Source organism: Cherax quadricarinatus, chromosome 32, assembly GCF_038502225.1.
Source record: "Cherax quadricarinatus isolate ZL_2023a chromosome 32, ASM3850222v1, whole genome shotgun sequence".
Taxonomy (NCBI): Eukaryota; Metazoa; Arthropoda; class Malacostraca; order Decapoda; family Parastacidae; genus Cherax; species Cherax quadricarinatus.
Window position 1 is genome coordinate 24,523,845 of NC_091323.1, and position 18,671 is coordinate 24,542,515.

General features: G+C 41.0%; 1 protein-coding gene across 5 annotated transcripts in view; it reads left to right on the top strand.

Annotated features, from left to right (window-relative positions):
* Window positions 1–18,671, top strand: part of LOC128690150 (protein unc-13 homolog 4B-like) — a 195,102-nt gene that overhangs the window by 100,510 nt on the left and 75,921 nt on the right. For 4 of the 5 annotated variants that reach the window (XM_070090542.1, XM_070090543.1, XM_070090545.1 and 1 more), the window contains one exon: window positions 399–592. In XM_070090542.1, the coding sequence (XP_069946643.1) occupies window positions 399–592 (194 nt within the window). Of the gene's footprint in view, window positions 1–394; window positions 593–18,671 lie in introns of all 5 variants that reach the window. The other variant, XM_070090544.1, reaches the window with a different exon arrangement.

Below are 18,671 nucleotides of genomic sequence, written 5' to 3' on the forward strand. Positions count from 1 at the left end.
TAATATATGTTAGTGTAAACTTGTTATCTAGTGTTTGTATGCATTTGTAAGTGGAAAAAAAGGGTGTTCCACTTTACGGCAGTTTCCGCTTTACGGCGGTAGCCTGGAACCTAACCCGCCATATAAGTGGGGCCCTCCTGTATGTATATAAAAAAAAATATTGTGTGTGTGTCATGGATGTAAACCTAGTTTTCCCATATGTTCTTCAGTCCACATGCTGCTATTTCATGCAAAATGCATGTTTTCAGGAACATAACTTGCCATAATCCAAGATTTTATTGTAGTAAGATTACTGTGTGTAAATATAAATATTATACATACAAGCTTTGCAGTTGTAAGCAAAGGGTATATTCTTATTCATACCCATTTTAACAGGTATATTTCTTTCTTTCAGGGAGGCTGAGATCTCTTATTTAAGATTAACATACATCCTTTTGACATCAGAACTTGCTGCTCGTGTGAGACCTCTTCTTATAAAGATATATGCTGCTCCACCTACTTCAAGTTTGCAGCATGTTGAAGCTGACCGACAATCATTAGAAGCTGGCACACCAGTGTGGCAACTTTATAAGAAGCTAGAAAGTATCCTAAAGTATGTATGTGCCACAATTGGCTTTATTCATTTGATTTTTTTTTTTATAATAAAAGTACATGCTGCTTATGTACACTGATTTGTTATGCTGGAGTGATCTACCATATTGGAGTGCTCTATTACTGGGATGAAATATTAGATTACTCTATTACTGGGATGAAATATTAGATTTGGATAATTATTTACAGATAAATACAATTTATAATAAATGACAAAACTTATAAATTATGAATGGGATTACAGGCAGCATTTTCAGAAAGTCAACTCAAGTTCTCTCAATATTCCTTTCCTTTATTCTCTACCACCATATCATGATATAGTTTCCAGAAGTCTAGCAACCTATTTTTCAGCCATAATCCTTTCACTAGCCATACCCCTGAAATGAACATTGCTTTGTGTCTCACATTTAAAAAAAAACTTCTGAAATGGTACAGAATCTTTTTCTGAAGGTAATGACACCAAAAATGCAAAATTTGGTGAAAAACTTGTGGAATTATGCAAGCACGAAGTTAGGGGTCTGGGCACAATTTACTCATCGGTGATTTTGCCCGAATTGAGTTTATTTTAAACCAATTCCTGTGCTCCATTTGATGAAATTCTTAACTATTTTGCTAGTATGTCTTCCATTCTGTCAGTTAAGCACAAAAACTACCATATAACTACCAGAATCATGCTATAAAGCAGTGGTTCCCAACCTTGGGTGGAAGATGGAATTTCAGGGGTATGACGAAGTGTCTTAAACTGTCCACACGTAGATCTACATTGACGTGCACAGTGCTTCGAACATAGATCAACATTTTATTTTTCATTCCTTCAATTTGGCAGGATAGGCCTGAGTTGCCTAGACATGAGAGAATGTGTCTGCACACTCAGTGTGCGCATTATGAAAAAAATCGGGGACCACTTAATACCTTGTGGGAGCACCAGTTCAATGGAGTGCCAGCTAGAGCAAATAGTGTGGCAAACACCAGGGATTCACTGATGTCATGTCGTATTAATACTCCCCATTTAACCCTTTCAGGGTCGACAGGCCCTCTCAGAGACTTGTTCTCAGGGTCAGCCAAATTTCAAAAAAAAAAAAAAAAAAAAAAAATTCTTATGAAAAGATAGAGGATCTTTTCCTGATCACAATGACACCAAAAGTATGAAATTTGATGGAAAACTTACGGAATTATGCTCTCGCAAAGTTAGCGGTCTCGACGATGTTTACGCATCGACGATTTTGCCCACTTTGAGCCCTATTTTTGGCCAATTCCAGTGTACTTGTCGACAAAAATCATAACTATTTCGCTAGAACTCCATTTTTTCTATCGAATGAGTACAAGAAACCACCCATTTACCAATTTGAACTATCCAATACAGTGGTCAGAATTTAGCAATTTTGCCAATTTCACCCAAATTTCAAAAGATGCCAATTTCCGAATAGGGTCCAGAATAAACAAGAGAGACATTCCTGGCACTAAAATAACATTTCTTCTATTCATTAGTCATGTTCCCATGCCCCTCTTACATTCTTTTGCTTTCCACTTTGAATTTTTATTCTCACAAAAAAATAGAAGATTTACTGTTATGCAGACTACTGCATTAGTGTAGAAATGGTATAAATAATATCAGCACATTTGTGAAAGAATATTAGACTCGCCAGTTAATGTGTATTGGACGCATAGCATGATTTGTTTACTTTTGAACTTTGGTAAAAATCAAACATTTCTGCTACTTTGAGCTCAATTTCAAAATCATCTCAATTTCTGTAATATGTCTTCCATTCTATAAAATGAGACCAGGAAAACTAGAATACAACAATAAATACCATACGAAAATACAGTGCAAAGTCGCTGTTTTAATCCAAAAACACGGTCAAAGTTTTTTTTTCTCATTATGCACTGTGTGCTGCAGGATTTTTTTTATACCATGCACACTGACCACATAGACCCATTCTTTCATATGTAGGCCTATCAGCTTTCTCTCACTAGATTTGAGGGCGCTAGAATTTAGGCGTACTAGTATGTCAAAAACCCTGGTGCGTAAGCCGTACTAGTACGGCCGAAACCCTGAAAGGGTTAAGAGGAAAGTAAAAATAGGTTAGATGAATACATAAGTGGGTGTAGGTGGATGTGAGTTGGACCTGACTAGCTTGTGCTACTAGGTCTGATGCTGTGCTCCATCCTTCAGTGGATGTGACCTGACTAGGCGAGTCATTGGTCTAAGCCAGGGGGTGACATGGACCTGCCTTGCATGGGCCAGTAAGCCTGCTGCGGTGTTCCTTCTTTCTTATGTTATCATGCATTCGGCAGGCTGGCCAGCTGGCTTTGGCTGTCTCTGTATCTGTCTATCTCTCTCTCTCACATGTACACATAAGTACAGTTATTGTACATAGTGTAAATTACTGAGGATAACCCAAAAATTCCAGGCAAAGTGCTATACAGTGTTTGTAGATTTTTTTTTTTCTCTCGACAAGTTGGCCGTCTCCCACCGAGGCAGGGAGACACAAAAAGAAAGAAAATCCCCAAAAAGAAAATACTTTCATCATTATTCAACACTTTCACCTCACTCACACGTGATCACTGTATTTGCAGAGGTGCCCATATACAACAGTTTAGAAGCGTATATAACAATGCCCCTCCAAACTGCCAATATCCCAAACCCCTCCTTTAACCCTTAAACTGTCCAAACGTAGATCTACGTTCACTTGCGTGGCGCTCCAAATATTTTGAAAAATAAAATTTTTTTTTCTTTTAAAATGTAGAGCACATTTTTCTACATGTTATAGGATTAAAAAACAATTTTAAGGTCAGTACTTACCGAGATAAAAAAACTGTGAAGTTGGCTCTGGATGCTCACCTGACAGCAACATCGACTCCTGCCGCTTGCAGAAGTGTTGCCGATATACTTGTTTTTCTTGTTTTTATTTTAATTTATATATTTTCTATTATTTATTTTTATTTTATTATCACACTGGCGGATTCCCACCAAGGCAGGGTGACCTGAAAAAGAAAAACTTTCACCATCATTCACTCCATCACTGTCTTGCCAGAAGGGTGCTTTACACTACAGTTTTTAAACTGCACCATTAACACCTCTCCTTCAGATTGCAGGCACTGTACTTCCCATCTCCAGGACTCAAGTCCGGCCTGCCGGTTTCCCTGAACCCCTTCATAAATGTTACTTTGCTCACACTCCAACAGCACATCAAGTATTAAACACCATTTGTCTCCATTCACTCCTATCAAACACGCTCATGCATGACTGCTGGAAGTCCAAGTCCCTCGCACACTAAACCTCCTTTACCCCCTCCCTCCAACCTTTCCTAGGCCGACCCCTACCCCGCCTTCTTTCCACTACAGACTGATACACTCTTGAAGTCACTCTGTTTCGCTCCATTCTCTCTACATGTCCGAACCACCTCAACAACCCTTCCTCAGCCCTCTGGACAACAGTTTTGGTAATCCCGCACCTCCTCCTAACTTCCAAACTACGAATTCTCTGCATTATATTCACACCACACATTGCCCTCAGACATGACATCTCCACTGCCTACAGCCTTCTCCTCGCTGCAACATTCATCACCCATGCTTCACACCCATATAAGAGCGTTGGTAAAACTATACTCTCATACATTCCCCTCTTTGCCTCCAAGGACAAAGTTCTTTGTCTCCACACACTCCTAAGTGCACCACTCACCCTTTTCCCCTCATCAATTCTATGATTCACCTCATCTTTCATAGACCCATCCGCTGACACGTCCACTCCCAAATGTCTGAACACATTCACCTCCTCCATACTCTCTCCCTCCAATCTGATATTCAATCTTTCATCACCTAATCTTTTTGTTATCCTCATAACCTTACTCTTTCTTGTATTCACTTTTAATTTTCTTCTTTTGCACACCCTACCAAATTCATCCACCAATCTCTGCAACTTCTCTTCAGAATCTCCCAAGAGCACAGTGTCATCAGCAAAGAGCAACTGTGACAACTCCCACTTTGTGCGATTCTTTATCTTTTAACTCCACGCCTCTTGCCAAGACCCTCGCATTTACTTCTCTTACAACCCCATCTATAAATATATTAAACAACCACCATGACATCACACATCCTTGTCTAAGGCCTACTTTTACTGGGAAATAATTTCCCTCTTTCCTACATACTCTAACTTGAGCCTCACTATCCTCGTAAAAACTCTTCACTGCTTTCAGTAACCTACCTCCTACACCATACACCTGCAACATCTGCCACATTGCCCCCCTATCCACCCTGTCATACGCCTTTTCCGAATCCATAAATGCCACAAAGACCTCTTTAGCCTTATCTAAATACTGTTCACTTATATGTTTCACTGTAAACACCTGGTCCACACACCCCCTACCTTTTCTAAAGCCTCTTTGTTCATCTGCTATCCTATTCTCCGTCTTACTCTTAATTCTTTCAATAATAACTCTACCATACACTTTACCAGGTATACTCAACAGACTTATCCCCCTATAATTTTTGCACTCTTCTTTTGCATGCTCTCTGCCAATCCCTAAGTACCTTACCCTCTTCCATACATTTATTATATAATTGCACCAACCACTCCAAAACTATATCCCCACCTGCTTTTAACATTTCTATCTTTATCCCATCAATCCAGGCTGCCTTACCCCCTTTCATTTTACCTACTGCCTCACGAACTTCCCCCACACTCACAACTGGCTCTTCCTCACTCCTACAAGATGTTATTCCTCCTTGCCCTATACACGAAATCACAGCTTCCCTATTTTCATCAACATTTAACAATTCCTCAAAATATTCCCTCCAGCAACCACCCAGGTAAGTACTACTGTCCTGCCAGATGACTGTGAAACAGAAACCTGTAACTGTTTTGCATGATGGTAGGATTGCTGGTTTCTTTTTCTGTCTCATAAACACGCTAGATAACAGGGATATCTTGCTACTCCTACTTACACCTTGGTCACACTTTACAGACACGCACATGCATATGTATATACACATACATTTAGGTTTTTCTCCTTTTTCTAAATAGCTCTTGTTCTTCTTTATTTCTTCTATTGTCCATGGGGAAGTGGAAAAGAATCTTTCCTCCGTAAGCCATGCGTGTCGTATGAGGTGACTAAAATGCCGGGAGCAATGGGCTAGTAACCCCTTCTCCTGTAGACATTTACTAAAAAAGAGAAGAAGAAAAACTTTATAAAACTGGGATGCTTGAATGTGCATGGATGTAGTGCGGATGACAAGAAACAGATGATTGCTGATGTTATGAATGAAAAGAAGTTGGATGTCCTGGCTCTAAGCGAAACAAAGCTGAAGGGGGTAGGGGAGTTTCAGTGGGGGGAAATAAATGGGATTAAATCTGGAGTATCTGAGAGAGTTAGAGCAAAGGAAGGGGTAGCAGTAAGGTTGAAGGATCAGTTATGGAAGGAGAAAAGAGAATATGAATGTGTAAATTCAAGAATTATGTGGATTAAAGTAAAGGTTGGATGCGAAAAGTGGGTCATAATAAGCGTGTATGCACCTGGAGAAGAGAGGAATGCAGAGGAGAGAGAGAGATTTTGGGAGATGTTAAGTGAATGTATAGGAGCCTTTGAACCAAGTGAGAGAGTAATTGTGGTAGGGGACCAGAATGCTAAAGTAGGAGAAACTTTTAGAGAGGGTGTGGTAGGTAAGTTTGGGGTGCCTGGTGTAAATGATAATGGGAGCCATTTGATTGAACTTTGTATAGAAAGGGGTTTAGTTATAGGTAATACATATTTTAAGAAAAAGAGGATAAATAAGTATACAAGATAAGATGTAGGGCAAAGTGACAATAGTTTGTTGGATTATGTATTGGTAGATAAAAGACTTGAGTAGACTTCAGGATGTACATGTTTATAGAGAGGCCACAGATATATCAGATCACTTTCTAGTTGTAGCTACACTGAGAGTAAAAGGTAGATGGGATACAAGGAGAATAGAAGCATCAGGGAAGAGAGAGGTGAAGGTTTATAAACTAAAAGAGGAGGCAGTTAGGGTAAGATATAAACAGCTATTGGAGGATAGATGGGCTAATGAGAGCATAGGCAATGGGGTCGAAGAGGTATGGGGTAGGTTTAAAAATGTAGTGTTAGAGTGTTCAGCAGAAGTTTGTGGTTACAAGAAAGTGGGTGCAGGAGGGAAGAGGAGCGATTGGTGGAATGATGTAAAGAGAGTAGTAAGGGAGAAAAAGTTAGTATATGAGAAGTTTTTACAAAGTAGAAGTGATGCAAGGAGGGAAGAGTATATGGAGAAAAAGAGAGAGGTTAAGAGAGTGGTGAAGCAATGTAAAAAGAGAGCAAATGAGAGAGTGGGTGAGATGTTATCAAAAAATTTTGTTGAAAATAAGAAAAAGTTTTGGAGTGAGATTAACAAGTTAAGGAAGCCTAGAGAACAAATGGATTTGTCAGTTAAAAATAGGAGAGGAGAGTTATTAACCCTTTGAGGGTTTTCGTCGTACTAGTATGTCTTACGTGTAGGGGTTTTTGACGTACTAGTACTCATAAATTCTAGCGGCCTCAAATCTAGTGGGAGAAAGCTGGTAGGCCTTTATATGAAAGAATGGGTCTATGTGGTCAGTGTGCACAGTCTAAAAAAAATCCTGCAGCACACAGTGCATAATGAGAAAAAAAAAACTTTGACCATTTTTTTTTAATAAATCAGCGACTTTGCAGTGTATTTTCGTATGGTATTTATTGTTGTATTCTAGTTTTCTTGGTCTCATTTTATAGAATGGAAGACATATTACTGAAATTGAGATGATTTTGACTGGTTTTACAATGAAAGGTGCCTTGAAATTGAGCTCAAAGTAGCAGAAATGTTCGATTTTTACCAAATTTCAAAAGTAAACAAATCGTGCCAAGCGTGCAATGCACGTCAACTGGTGAGTCTGATATTCTTTCACAAGTGCACCAATAATATTTATACCATTTTTTACACTAATGCAGTAGTCTGCATAACAGTAAATCTTATATTTTTTGTGAGAATAAAAATTCAAAGTGGAAAGCAAAAGAATATAAGAGGGGCCTTGAGACGTGACTAATGACTAGAGGAAATGTCATTTTAGTGCCAGGAATGTCTGTCTTGTTTATTCTGGACCCTATTCCGAAATTGGCATCTTTTGAAATTTGTGTGAAATTGGCAAAATTGCTAAATTCTGACCACTGTACTGGATAGTTGAATTTATAAATGGGTGGTTTCTTGCACCCATTCGATAGAAAAAATGGAGTTCTAGCGAATTATTCATGTTTTTTGTCGACTAGTACAGTGAAATTGGCCGAAAATGGGGCTCAAAGTGGGCAAAATCGCCGATGCGTAAACATCGCCGAGACCGCTAACTTTGCGAGAGCATAATTCCGTAAGTTTTCTATCAAATTTCAAACTTTTGGTGTCGTTATGATCGGGAAAAGATTCTCTATCTTTTCATAAGAGAAAATAATTTTTTTTTTTTTTTAAATTTGGCCGACCCTGAGAACGAGTTTCGGAGAGGGCCTGTCGACCCTCAAAGGGTTAAATGGAGAGTTAGAGGTATTGGGAAGATGGAGAGAATATTATGAGGAATTGTTAAATGTTGATGAAGATAGGGAAGCAGTGATTTTATGTATAGGGCAAGGAATAACATCTTGTAGGAGTGAGGAAGAGCCAGTTGTGAGTGTGGGGGAAGTTCATGAGGCAGTAGGTAAAATGAAAGGGGGTAAGGCAGCCGGGATTGATGGGATAAAGATAGAAATGTTAAAAGCAGGTGGGGATATAGTTTTGGAGTGGTTGGTGCAATCATTTAATAAATGTATGGAAGAGGGTAAGGTACCTAGGGATTGGCAGAGAGCATGCATAATTCCTTTGTATAAAGGCGAAGGGGACAAAAGAGAGTGCAAAAATTATAGGGGGATACGTCTGTTGAGTATACCTGGTGAAGTGTATGGTAGAGTTATTATTGAAAGAGGCATAATTACAGATAATACCTCAGACCACTACCCTACTTTCCTCATAACTATTGGTAAAATACCCCAAGACACTACTAAAGTCACCTTCAGACTTCACAATGAGGCAGCCATTAATAACTTCACAACAGCAGTAACAAACATTGACTGGCACACTGAGCTAGAAATCTATACAGATATTGACGAATGTTTTAATAATTTTCTAAAAAAGAGCCAATACCTTTATAACAAGCACTGCCCTAAAAAAACTAAACAGATGACAGCTAAGAGACTGAACAGTCCCTGGCTAACACCCAGCACTCTCAAATCCATAAATACAAAACACCGATATGAAAAACAGTACAGAATGGGTCACATAACCAGAGACCAAACAAAATGTTACTCGTCAATCCTAACCAGCCTGATAAGAAGGGCAAAAAAATTGTATTATGAGAACAGATTATCCAACTTACGAGGTGATATAAAAAAGACCTGGAAGACCCTATCAGAAATTCTGGGAACAAAAAAGATATCACGACATAGCGAAATAAAATTAGCAAAATCAGATGAACCCCAACTCCCACCAACAGAAACAGCAAACAGACTCAATGATTTCTTCTCCACTATAGGTCAAAACCTTGCCAATAAAATCCCAAGCTCAGATACCCCACCAAATGACTACCTCACTGGCAACTACCCGAACACACTGTTCCTAGCTCCAACTAACCCATACGAAGTCTCCCTTATTATCAACGCACTGAAAAACAAGGCAGGAGATTTAAATACCTTACCACCCTTTATATACAAAAAAGCATCACAAGTACTATCACCAATCATTGCAACACTCTTTAACTAATCCATTGAATCCTCCACCTTCCCTACAGTTCTCAAAATAGCAAGGGTCACCCCGATCCATAAAGGAGGAGACCAAACAGAGTTGAATAACTATAGGCCAATATCCAATTTACACCCTCTCTCAAAAATCTTCGAAAAACTCATTCATAAACGAATCTACTCCTACCTCATCTCCCAAAACATTCTCAACCCCTGCCAATTTGGATTCAGGCCTAATAAAAATACTAATGATGCTATTATACACATGCTAGAACATATATACACTGCAATAGAGAAAAAAGAAGTCCCACTGGGGATCTTCATTGACTTACGTAAAGCTTTTGATACAGTTGACCATGACTTGCTCCACGTAAAATTGTCACACTATGGTATTAGAGGGCACTCCCTCAACTACCTCAAGTCTTACCTCAGCAACAGAAGCCAATATGTGTACGCAAATGGGGCAAGCTCTTCCGCACAACCAATTACAGTTGGTGTCCCACAGGGAAGTGTCCTTGGCCCTCTTCTCTTTCTCCTATACATAAATGACCTACCAAATGCTTCGCAATTACTCAAACCCACACTTTTTGCAGATGACACTACATACGTCTTCTCTTACCCGAGCCCAGTCACGCTAGCCAATACTGTAAACACCAAATTACAGAAAATATATACCTGGATGAGGACTAACAAACTTACACTAAACATTGACAAAACCTACTTCATTCAGTTTGGTAACAGAGCTACAGATGTACCTCTTAACATAACGATAAACGGATCACCTATCGCAAAGCTAACAGAAGGAAAATTCTTAGGAATCCACCTCGATAATAGACTCAAATTTCATACACATATACAACAAATTTCTAAGAAAATTTCCAAGACTGTAGGCATACTATCGATGATACGGTACTATGTTCCACAGTCAGCCCTCCTGGCCCTTTATCACTCTCTTATTTACCCCTATCTCACCTATGGAATTTGTGCATGGGGCTCAACAACAATTAACCATCTCAGACCACTAATTACCCAACAAAAGGCTGCAGTTAGAATGATAACAAATTCTCACTACAGGCAACACACTCCACCAATATTCAAAACACTCAACCTACTCACCATACAAAACATCCATACTTATTATTGCACCTATTACATACATAGAACACTTAAGTCTGATATTAACCCTCCCCTCAAACATCTCCTTGCCAACCTCAACAGAACACATGACCATAACACAAGGCACAGATCACTCTTTGATGTTCCTCGTGTCCATCTCACGATATGCAAAAACTCAATGCACATAAAAGGCCCTAAAATCTGGAATTCATTACCTGTAAATATAAAAGAAACACTACCTGTTTATAAATTCAAGTCTCTTCTCAAAGATCACTTACTCACTCAAAACCAAATAAATACTGAATAACTGAACCTTATAAATTGTATATCCAAAATGTTACTCACAATTATATCACATAAATGTTAAACCTAGGACCCAATCTAACTTTGTTATTTTTTTAAATACACTACCTAACAGAATACTTCATTCTACTGAATGAACAGCAATGCATGCAACCATATGACCTGTCTTTGTAATACTCATTTGTGCTTTATAGTTATCTGTTTACAATAATGTCTTATCACTGATTTCATCATTGCTTAGTTAATCTTAAGTTAATTTTAAGCCAGCCCATAATGCTATGCATATAAGTGGCTTTGGCATACTGCTCTTACCTGTATTTTTTTTGTACCTCTGTATGTATGCTAAAATTTCTAAATAAATAAATAAATAAATTAAGAGTAAGATGGAGAATAGGATAGCAGATGAACAAGGAGGCTTTAGGAAAGGTAGGGGGTGTGTGGACCAGGTGTTTACAGTGAAACATATATTAGTATTTAGATAAGGCTAAAGTGGTCTTTGTGGCATTTATGGATTTGGAAAAGGCGTATGACAGGGTGGATAGGGGGGCAATGTGGCAGATGTTGCAAGTGTATGGTGTAGGAGGTAGGTTACTGAAAGCAGTGAAGAGTTTTTACGAGGATAGTGAGGCTCAAGTTAGAGTATGTAGGAAAGAGGGAAATTATTTCCCAGTAAAAGTAGGCCTTAGACAAGGATGTGTGATGTCACGGTGGTTGTTTAATATATTTATAGATGGGGTTGTAAGAGAAGTAAATGCGAGGGTCTTGGCAAGAGGCATGGAGTTAAAAGATAAAGAATCACACATAAAGTGGGAGTTGTCACAGTTGCTCTTTGCTGATGACACTGTGCTCTTGGGAGATTCTGAAGAGAAGTTGCAGAGATTGGTGGATGAATTTGGTAGGGTGTGCAAAAGAAGAAAATTAAAGGTGAATACAGGAAAGAGTAAGGTTATGAGGAAAACAAAAAGATTAGGTGATGAAAGATTGGATATCAGATTGGAGGGAGAGAGTATGGAGGAGGTGAATGTATTCAGATATTTGGGAGTGGACGTGTCAGCGGATGGGTCTTTGAAAGATGAGGTGAATCATAGAATTGACGAGGGGAAAAGGGTGAGTGGTGCACTTAGGAGTCTGTGGAGACAAAGAACTTTGTCTTTTTGGAGGCAAAGAGGGGAATGTATGAGAGTATAGTTTTACCAACTCTCTTATATGGGTGTGAAGCATGGGTGATGAATGTTGCAGTGAGGAGAAGGCTGGAGGCAGTGGAGATGTTATGTCTGAGGGCAATGTGTGGTGTGAATATAATGCAGAGAATTCGTAGTTTGGAAGTTAGGAGGAGGTGCGGGATTTCCAAAACTGTTGTCTGAACCCTCGACTGGACCGAACCCTTGACTGGACCGAACCCTCGACTGGTCCGAACCTTTGACCGGTTTCAAACGGATTCGTTGGACAATAAAGGAGACTGTAAATGGATGGGGTTGTAGGCGCCCTTATAAACACAAACAATAAATATAAAACAAACTCCAGGAGCGTACTCTGGTAAGCTGTCCTGATATACAAGTACAGTTAGAAATAGAAATAGAGATAGCTAGAGCTTTATTTAAGGAGGTTATTAATAGAGTATTCAAGAGGTTGCTAGTAGAATTACAGTAAATCAACCATTCAATTCATTATGAAGCTGTGTGTAGTCTGCAATAAATCAAACAAACGGGCTTCCACATGGATAAATTGTCATTTTTGTGGAAATTGGTGTCACGCCCCTTGTGCGGATATCCAAGAACTAGCTACAAGCAGTATTAAAACAGGGAAGTGTTTTTGGGTATGCCCATAGGAGATAAATCTGTGGACTAAAATCACAAGGGTATTAAAAGAGGATAACATCAAAGCTGCTTTCATAGACAACCTGGAAGCTTTCTACAACAGATGGGAACATAAAAAGTCTAGGCTGACTGGTACTGCCCTTGATACTGGCCATGTAGTCAGAAACTGTAAGGCTGGAGGTGATGTCCTGGTAGTCAGTAAATGTGGGGCTGATAGTGCTGTCCTGGGAGACAGTAATGGTGAAGCTGGAGATGCTGTCCTGGGAGACAGTAATGGTGAAGCTAGAGGTGCTGTCCTGGGAGACAGTAATGGTGAAGCTGGAGGTGCTGTCCTGGGAGACAGTAATGGTGAAGCTGGAGATGCTGTCCTGGAAGACAGTAATGGTGAAGTTGGAGGTGCTGTCCTGGGAGACAGTAATGGTGAAGCTAGAGATTTTGTCCAGGTAGTCGGGAATTATACACAGGAAGGAATGCATATAAATGACCTCATAGGGGACAGGAGCTGTAGTGGGGAAACAAGTGTAGTCAAAGATAAGATAAAACCAATATTGCAAACTAGAAATACAACAGGAAATAGCAAACAAGAGGACTCCACTAGCAATAGTGAGGATATATTACCAAAAACAACTGGTGGGAGCTCCATTGTTGGTGCTAGGGAGGATAGGAATAAGACAGGTAAACATGCACCAACAGGGAATACAGTCACAGAAACCCAAGGCAAACGGAAACCAAGCCTGTGCACATACTATGCACTTGGTATCTGCAGGCATGGGAAATCTGGAAAAACAGATGGGATGTGCAACTATGACCACCCTAGAAAATGCCGTGCCCATATGACAACAGGAAAATGCAAACTCCCTTCCTGTAAGCTTTTTCACCCTGAAATGTGTACCTCTTCAGTACAGGAAAGACTGTGGTATAACTTAAATTGCCAGGCACACCATCTAAAGGGGACAAAAAGATACAAAACATCCAGGCCGTGGGAAAACCTGGGTAGCCACAGCCACTCAAGAGGGAGAGGTTTTTTAGTGCCAAGAAGGAAAAAAAAAAAAAAGAACTGGCAGGAAATGGCAGAAATTGTACACCAAATCCAGTCATTCCTGGAGTGGAACCACAGTCGATGGCCTCCACTCCAAACCAACAGATACAGGTACTAATGACGGAAAAAAAATCCCCCCCCAGTACCAACAATACCACCAGTCCGATGACATTCTTCTTTGCAAATATACAGGGTCTAAAGCCAGCAACAAACAACAAAATACCTTTCATCCGTGGACTGCTTGCAGAGGCAAAGGCAGTGTTCGCGGCTTTCACTGAGACCCACATAAAGGATCACTTGGACAACGAAATATGGATCCCAGGTTACAACCTATACAGATGTGACAGAGTGAACAGGCAAAAGGTGGGGGTTGGCCTGTACATCGCAGAGTCACTTGTTTGCACAGAACTGCTTAATGCCTCAAATGATGTAGTGGAAGTTTTAACAGTAAAGATCGAGAACTAAAACCTAGTCATTGTGGTAGTCTACAAGCCTCCGGATGCAACATCCCAGCAATTACAGGAACAGCTGTTAAAAATGGACCACTGTCTGGAAAATCTTCCAGCTCCTGCACCCAACATCTTGCTCCTGGGGGATTTCAACTTAAGGCACCTAAAATGGAGGAATATAGCAAATAATATTGTTGCAGTAATAACACCAGGAGGCAGCTCTGATGAAAACTCACACTCGCACGAGCTTTTAAGTCTCTGCACAAAATTCAATTTAAACCAGCAAATAATAGAGCCTACTAGAATGGAGAATACACTAGACCTCATCTTCACTAACAATGATGATCTGATAAGAAATGTCATCATATCCAAAACAATATACTCAGATCACAACATAATTGAGGTTCAGACATGTATGCGCGGAGCCTCAGACCGACAAAATGAGATTAGTCATGAGGGAGCATTCACCAAATTCAACTTCAATAACAAAAACATAAAGTGGGACCAAGTAAACCAAGTCCTAACTGATATAAGCTGGGAAGATATACTAAGCAACACAGACCCCAACTTTTGCCTAGAACAGATTAACTTGGTAGCACTCGATGTATGCACAACTTATTCCTCTAAGAAAAAGGAGGAGTAGATGTAAAATAGAAAGAGACAGGTGCTCCCTTTACAGGCGATGGAAAAGAATAACAGAGCGGCTAAAAGAGGTCAATCTATCTGAAATGCGTAGGGAGACACTGGTCAGAGAAATAGCAAACATCGAACTTAAGCTAAAGGAATCTTATAGGAGTCAGGAATCGCGGGAAGAACTAAAAGCCATAAATGAAATCGAAAGAAACCCAAAGTATTTCTTCTCCTATGCCAAATCAAAGTCGAGAACAACGTCCAGTATTGGGCCCTTACTTAAACAAGATGGGTCCTACACAGATGACAGCAAGGAAATGAGTGAGCTACTCAAGTTCCAATATGACTCAGTTTTTAGCAAGCCACTAACCAGACTGAGAGTCAAAGATCAAAATGAATTTTTTATGAGAGAGCCACAGAATTTGGTTAACACAAGCCTATCTGATGTTATCCTGACGCCAAATGACTTCGAACAGGCGATAAATGACATGCCCATGCAATCTGCCCCAGGGCCAGACTCATGGAACTCCGTGTTCATCAAGAACTGCAAGAAGCCCCTATCACGAGCCTTTACCATCCTATGGAGAGGGAGCATGGACACGGGGGTCGTCCCACAGTTATTAAAAACAACAGACATAGCCCCACTCCACAAAGGGGGCAGTAAAGCAACAGCAAAGAACTACAGACCGATAGCACTAACATCCCATATCATAAAAATCTTTGAAAGGGTCCTAAGAAGCAAGATAACCACCCATCTAGAAACCCATCAGTTACACAACCCAGGGCAACATGGGTTTAGAACAGGTCGCGCGTGTGTGTGTGTGTGTGTGTGTGTGTGTGTGTGTGTGTGTGTGTGTGTGTGTGTGTGTGTGTGTGTGTGTGCGCGTGTGTGTGGGTGTGTGCGGGTGTGTGTGAGGGTGTGTGTGTGTGTGCGTGTGTGGGTGTGTGTGTGCGTGTGTGGGTGTGTGTGTGTGGGTGTGTGTGTGCATGTGTGGGTGTGTGTGTGTGTGTGTGTGTGTGTGTGTGTGTGTGGGTGTGTGGGTGTGTGTGAGGGTGTGTGTGTGGGTGTGTGTGAGGGTGTGTGTGTGTGGGTGTTGGTGTGTGGGTGTGTGTGTGTGGGTGTGCGTCCTTGTGTGTATGCATATATTTGTACGCTCGTGTGCACATGTCCGTGCGTGCGCCCTCGTGTGTGTATGTGCGTGCGCGCACTAGTGTGGGTGTATGATCCACTTAATATTTGTATTTATAACTCATTACAATTGTGACCAGGTGTGGACGTATCAGTGGTTCATTACTTTGTAATTTGTTCATGACTGTAACCATGTATAGGAGTGAAGCTGATTCATTACCTCTGTAACTTGCCATGATTAGTGACCAGATCTACCTGGAGTTCATTACCTTTGTAACTAGTTCAGCTATCATAACTTTGGGGTCCAGTCACTGGACCCATTATGTACCTTTGTAATCTTTTGACTACTGCCCACAGGATGGGTATGGGGTGCATAAAGATATTCAACTAAAGTGTGTGTGTGTGTGTGTGTGTGTGTGTGTGTGTGTGTGTGTGTGTGTGTGTGTGTGTGTGGTGTGTGTGACTCAACAATCAATATTTGCACCAATAACTCATTACAGTTGTGACTGGGTGTGGAAGTGTGAATTGCTCATTACTCTATAATTTGTTCATGATTGTAGCCAAAGTATAAACGTAAGTAACCATTCTACAGAATTCATTACCTTTGTAACTTGTGAGCTCATTACCTTTGTACCTAGTTCAGCTATCAAAACTTTGGGGGCCCAGTCCCTGGACCCATTACGTACCTCTGTAATCTGTAAATACCTTTGTAACTTGTCATGATTGTGACCAGACTTACCTGGAGTTCATTACCTTTGTAAATTGTGAGTTCATTACCTTTGTAAATTGTGAGTTCATTACCTCTGTAACTTGCTCAGCTATCAAAACTTTGGAGTCCAGTCCCTGGACCAATTATGTACCTCTGTAATCTTTTGACTACCGCCCACAGGATGGGTATGGGGTGCATAATAAACATATTAAACTAACTAACTTACACAACCCAGGGCAACATGGGTTTAGAACAGGTCGCTCCTGTCTCTCTCAACTATTGGATCACTTCGACAAGGTCCTAGATGCACTAGAAGACAAAAAGAATGCAGATGTAATATATACAGACTTTGCAAAAGCCTTCAACAAGTGTGACCATGGTGTAATAGCGCACAAAATGCGTGCTAAAGGAATAACAGGAAAAGTCGGTCGATGGATCTATAATTTCCTCACTAACAGAACACAGAGAGTAGTAGTCAACAGAGTAAAGTCCGAGGCAGCCACGGTGAAAGGCTCTGTTCCACAAGGCACAGTACTCGCTCCCATCTTGTTCCTCCTCCTCATATCTGACATAGACAAGGATGTCAGCCACAGCACCATGTCTTCCTTTGCAGATGACACCCAAATCTGCATGACAGTGTCTTCCATTGCAGACACTGCAAGGCTCCAGGCGGACATCAACCAAATCTTTCAGTGGGCTGCAGAAAACAATATGAAGTTCAACGATGAGAAATTTCAATTACTCAGATATGGTAAACACGAGGAAATTAAATCTTCATCAGAGTACAAAACAAATTCTGGCCACAAAATAGTGAAACACCAACGTCAAAGACCTGGGAGTGATCATGTCGGAGGATCTCACCTTCAAGGACCATAACATTGTATCAATCGCATCTGCTAGAAAAATGACAGGATGGATAATGAGAACCTTCAAAACTAGGGAGGCCAAGCCCATGATGACACTCTTCAGGTCACTTGTTCTATCTAGGCTGGAATATTGCTGCACATTAACAGCACCGTTCAAGGCAGGTGAAATTGCTGACCTAGAAAATGTACAGAGAACCTTCACGGCGCGCATAACAGAGATAAAACACCTAAGTTACTGGGAGCGCTTGAGGCTCCTGAACCTGTATTCCCTGGAACACAGGCGGGAGAGATACATGATTACATACACCTGGAAAATCCTAGAGGGACTAGTACCAAACTTGCACACGAAAATCACTCACTACGAAAGCAAAAGACTTGGCAGACGATGCAACATCCCCCAATGAAAAGCAGGGGTGTCACTAGCACGTTAAGAGACCATACAATAAGTGTCAGGCCCGAGACTGTTCAACTACCTCCCAGCATACATAAGGGGGATTACCAACAGACCCCTGGCAGTCTTCAAGCTGGCACTGGACAAGCACCTAAAGTCGGTTCCTGATCAGCCGGGCTGTGGCTCGTACGTTGGTTTGCGTGCAGCCAGCAGTAACAGCCTGGTTGATCAGGCTCTGATCCACCAGGAGGCCTGGTCACGGACCGGGCCACGGGGGCGTTGACCCCCGGAATTCTCTCCAGGTAAACTCCAGAGGGCTGAGGAAGGGTTGTTGAGGTGGTTCGGACATGTAGAGAGAATGGAGCAAAACAGAATGACTTCAAGAGTGTATGAGTCTGTAATGGAAGGAAGGCGGGGTAGGGGTCGGTCTAGGAAAGGTTGGAGGGAGGGGGTAAAGGAGGTTTTGTGTGCGAGGGGCTTGGACTTCCAGCAGGCATGCGTGAGCGTGTTTGATAGGAGTGAATGGAGACAAATGGTTTTTAATACTTGACGTGCTGTTGGAGTGTGAACAAAGTAACATTTATGAAGGGATTCAGGGAAACCGGCAGGCCGGACTTGAGTCCTGGAGATGGGAAGTACAGTGCCTGCACTCTGAAGGAGGGGTGTTAATGTTGCAGTTTAAAAACTGTAGTGTAAAGCACCCTTCTGGCAAGACAGTGATGGAGTAAATGATGGTGAAAGTTTTTCTTTTTCGGGCCACCCTGCCTTGGTGGGAATTGGCCAGTGTGATAATAAAAAAATCTTCCCAGTACCTCTAACTCTCCATTTAATAACTCTCCTCTCCTATTTTTAACTGACAAATCCATTTG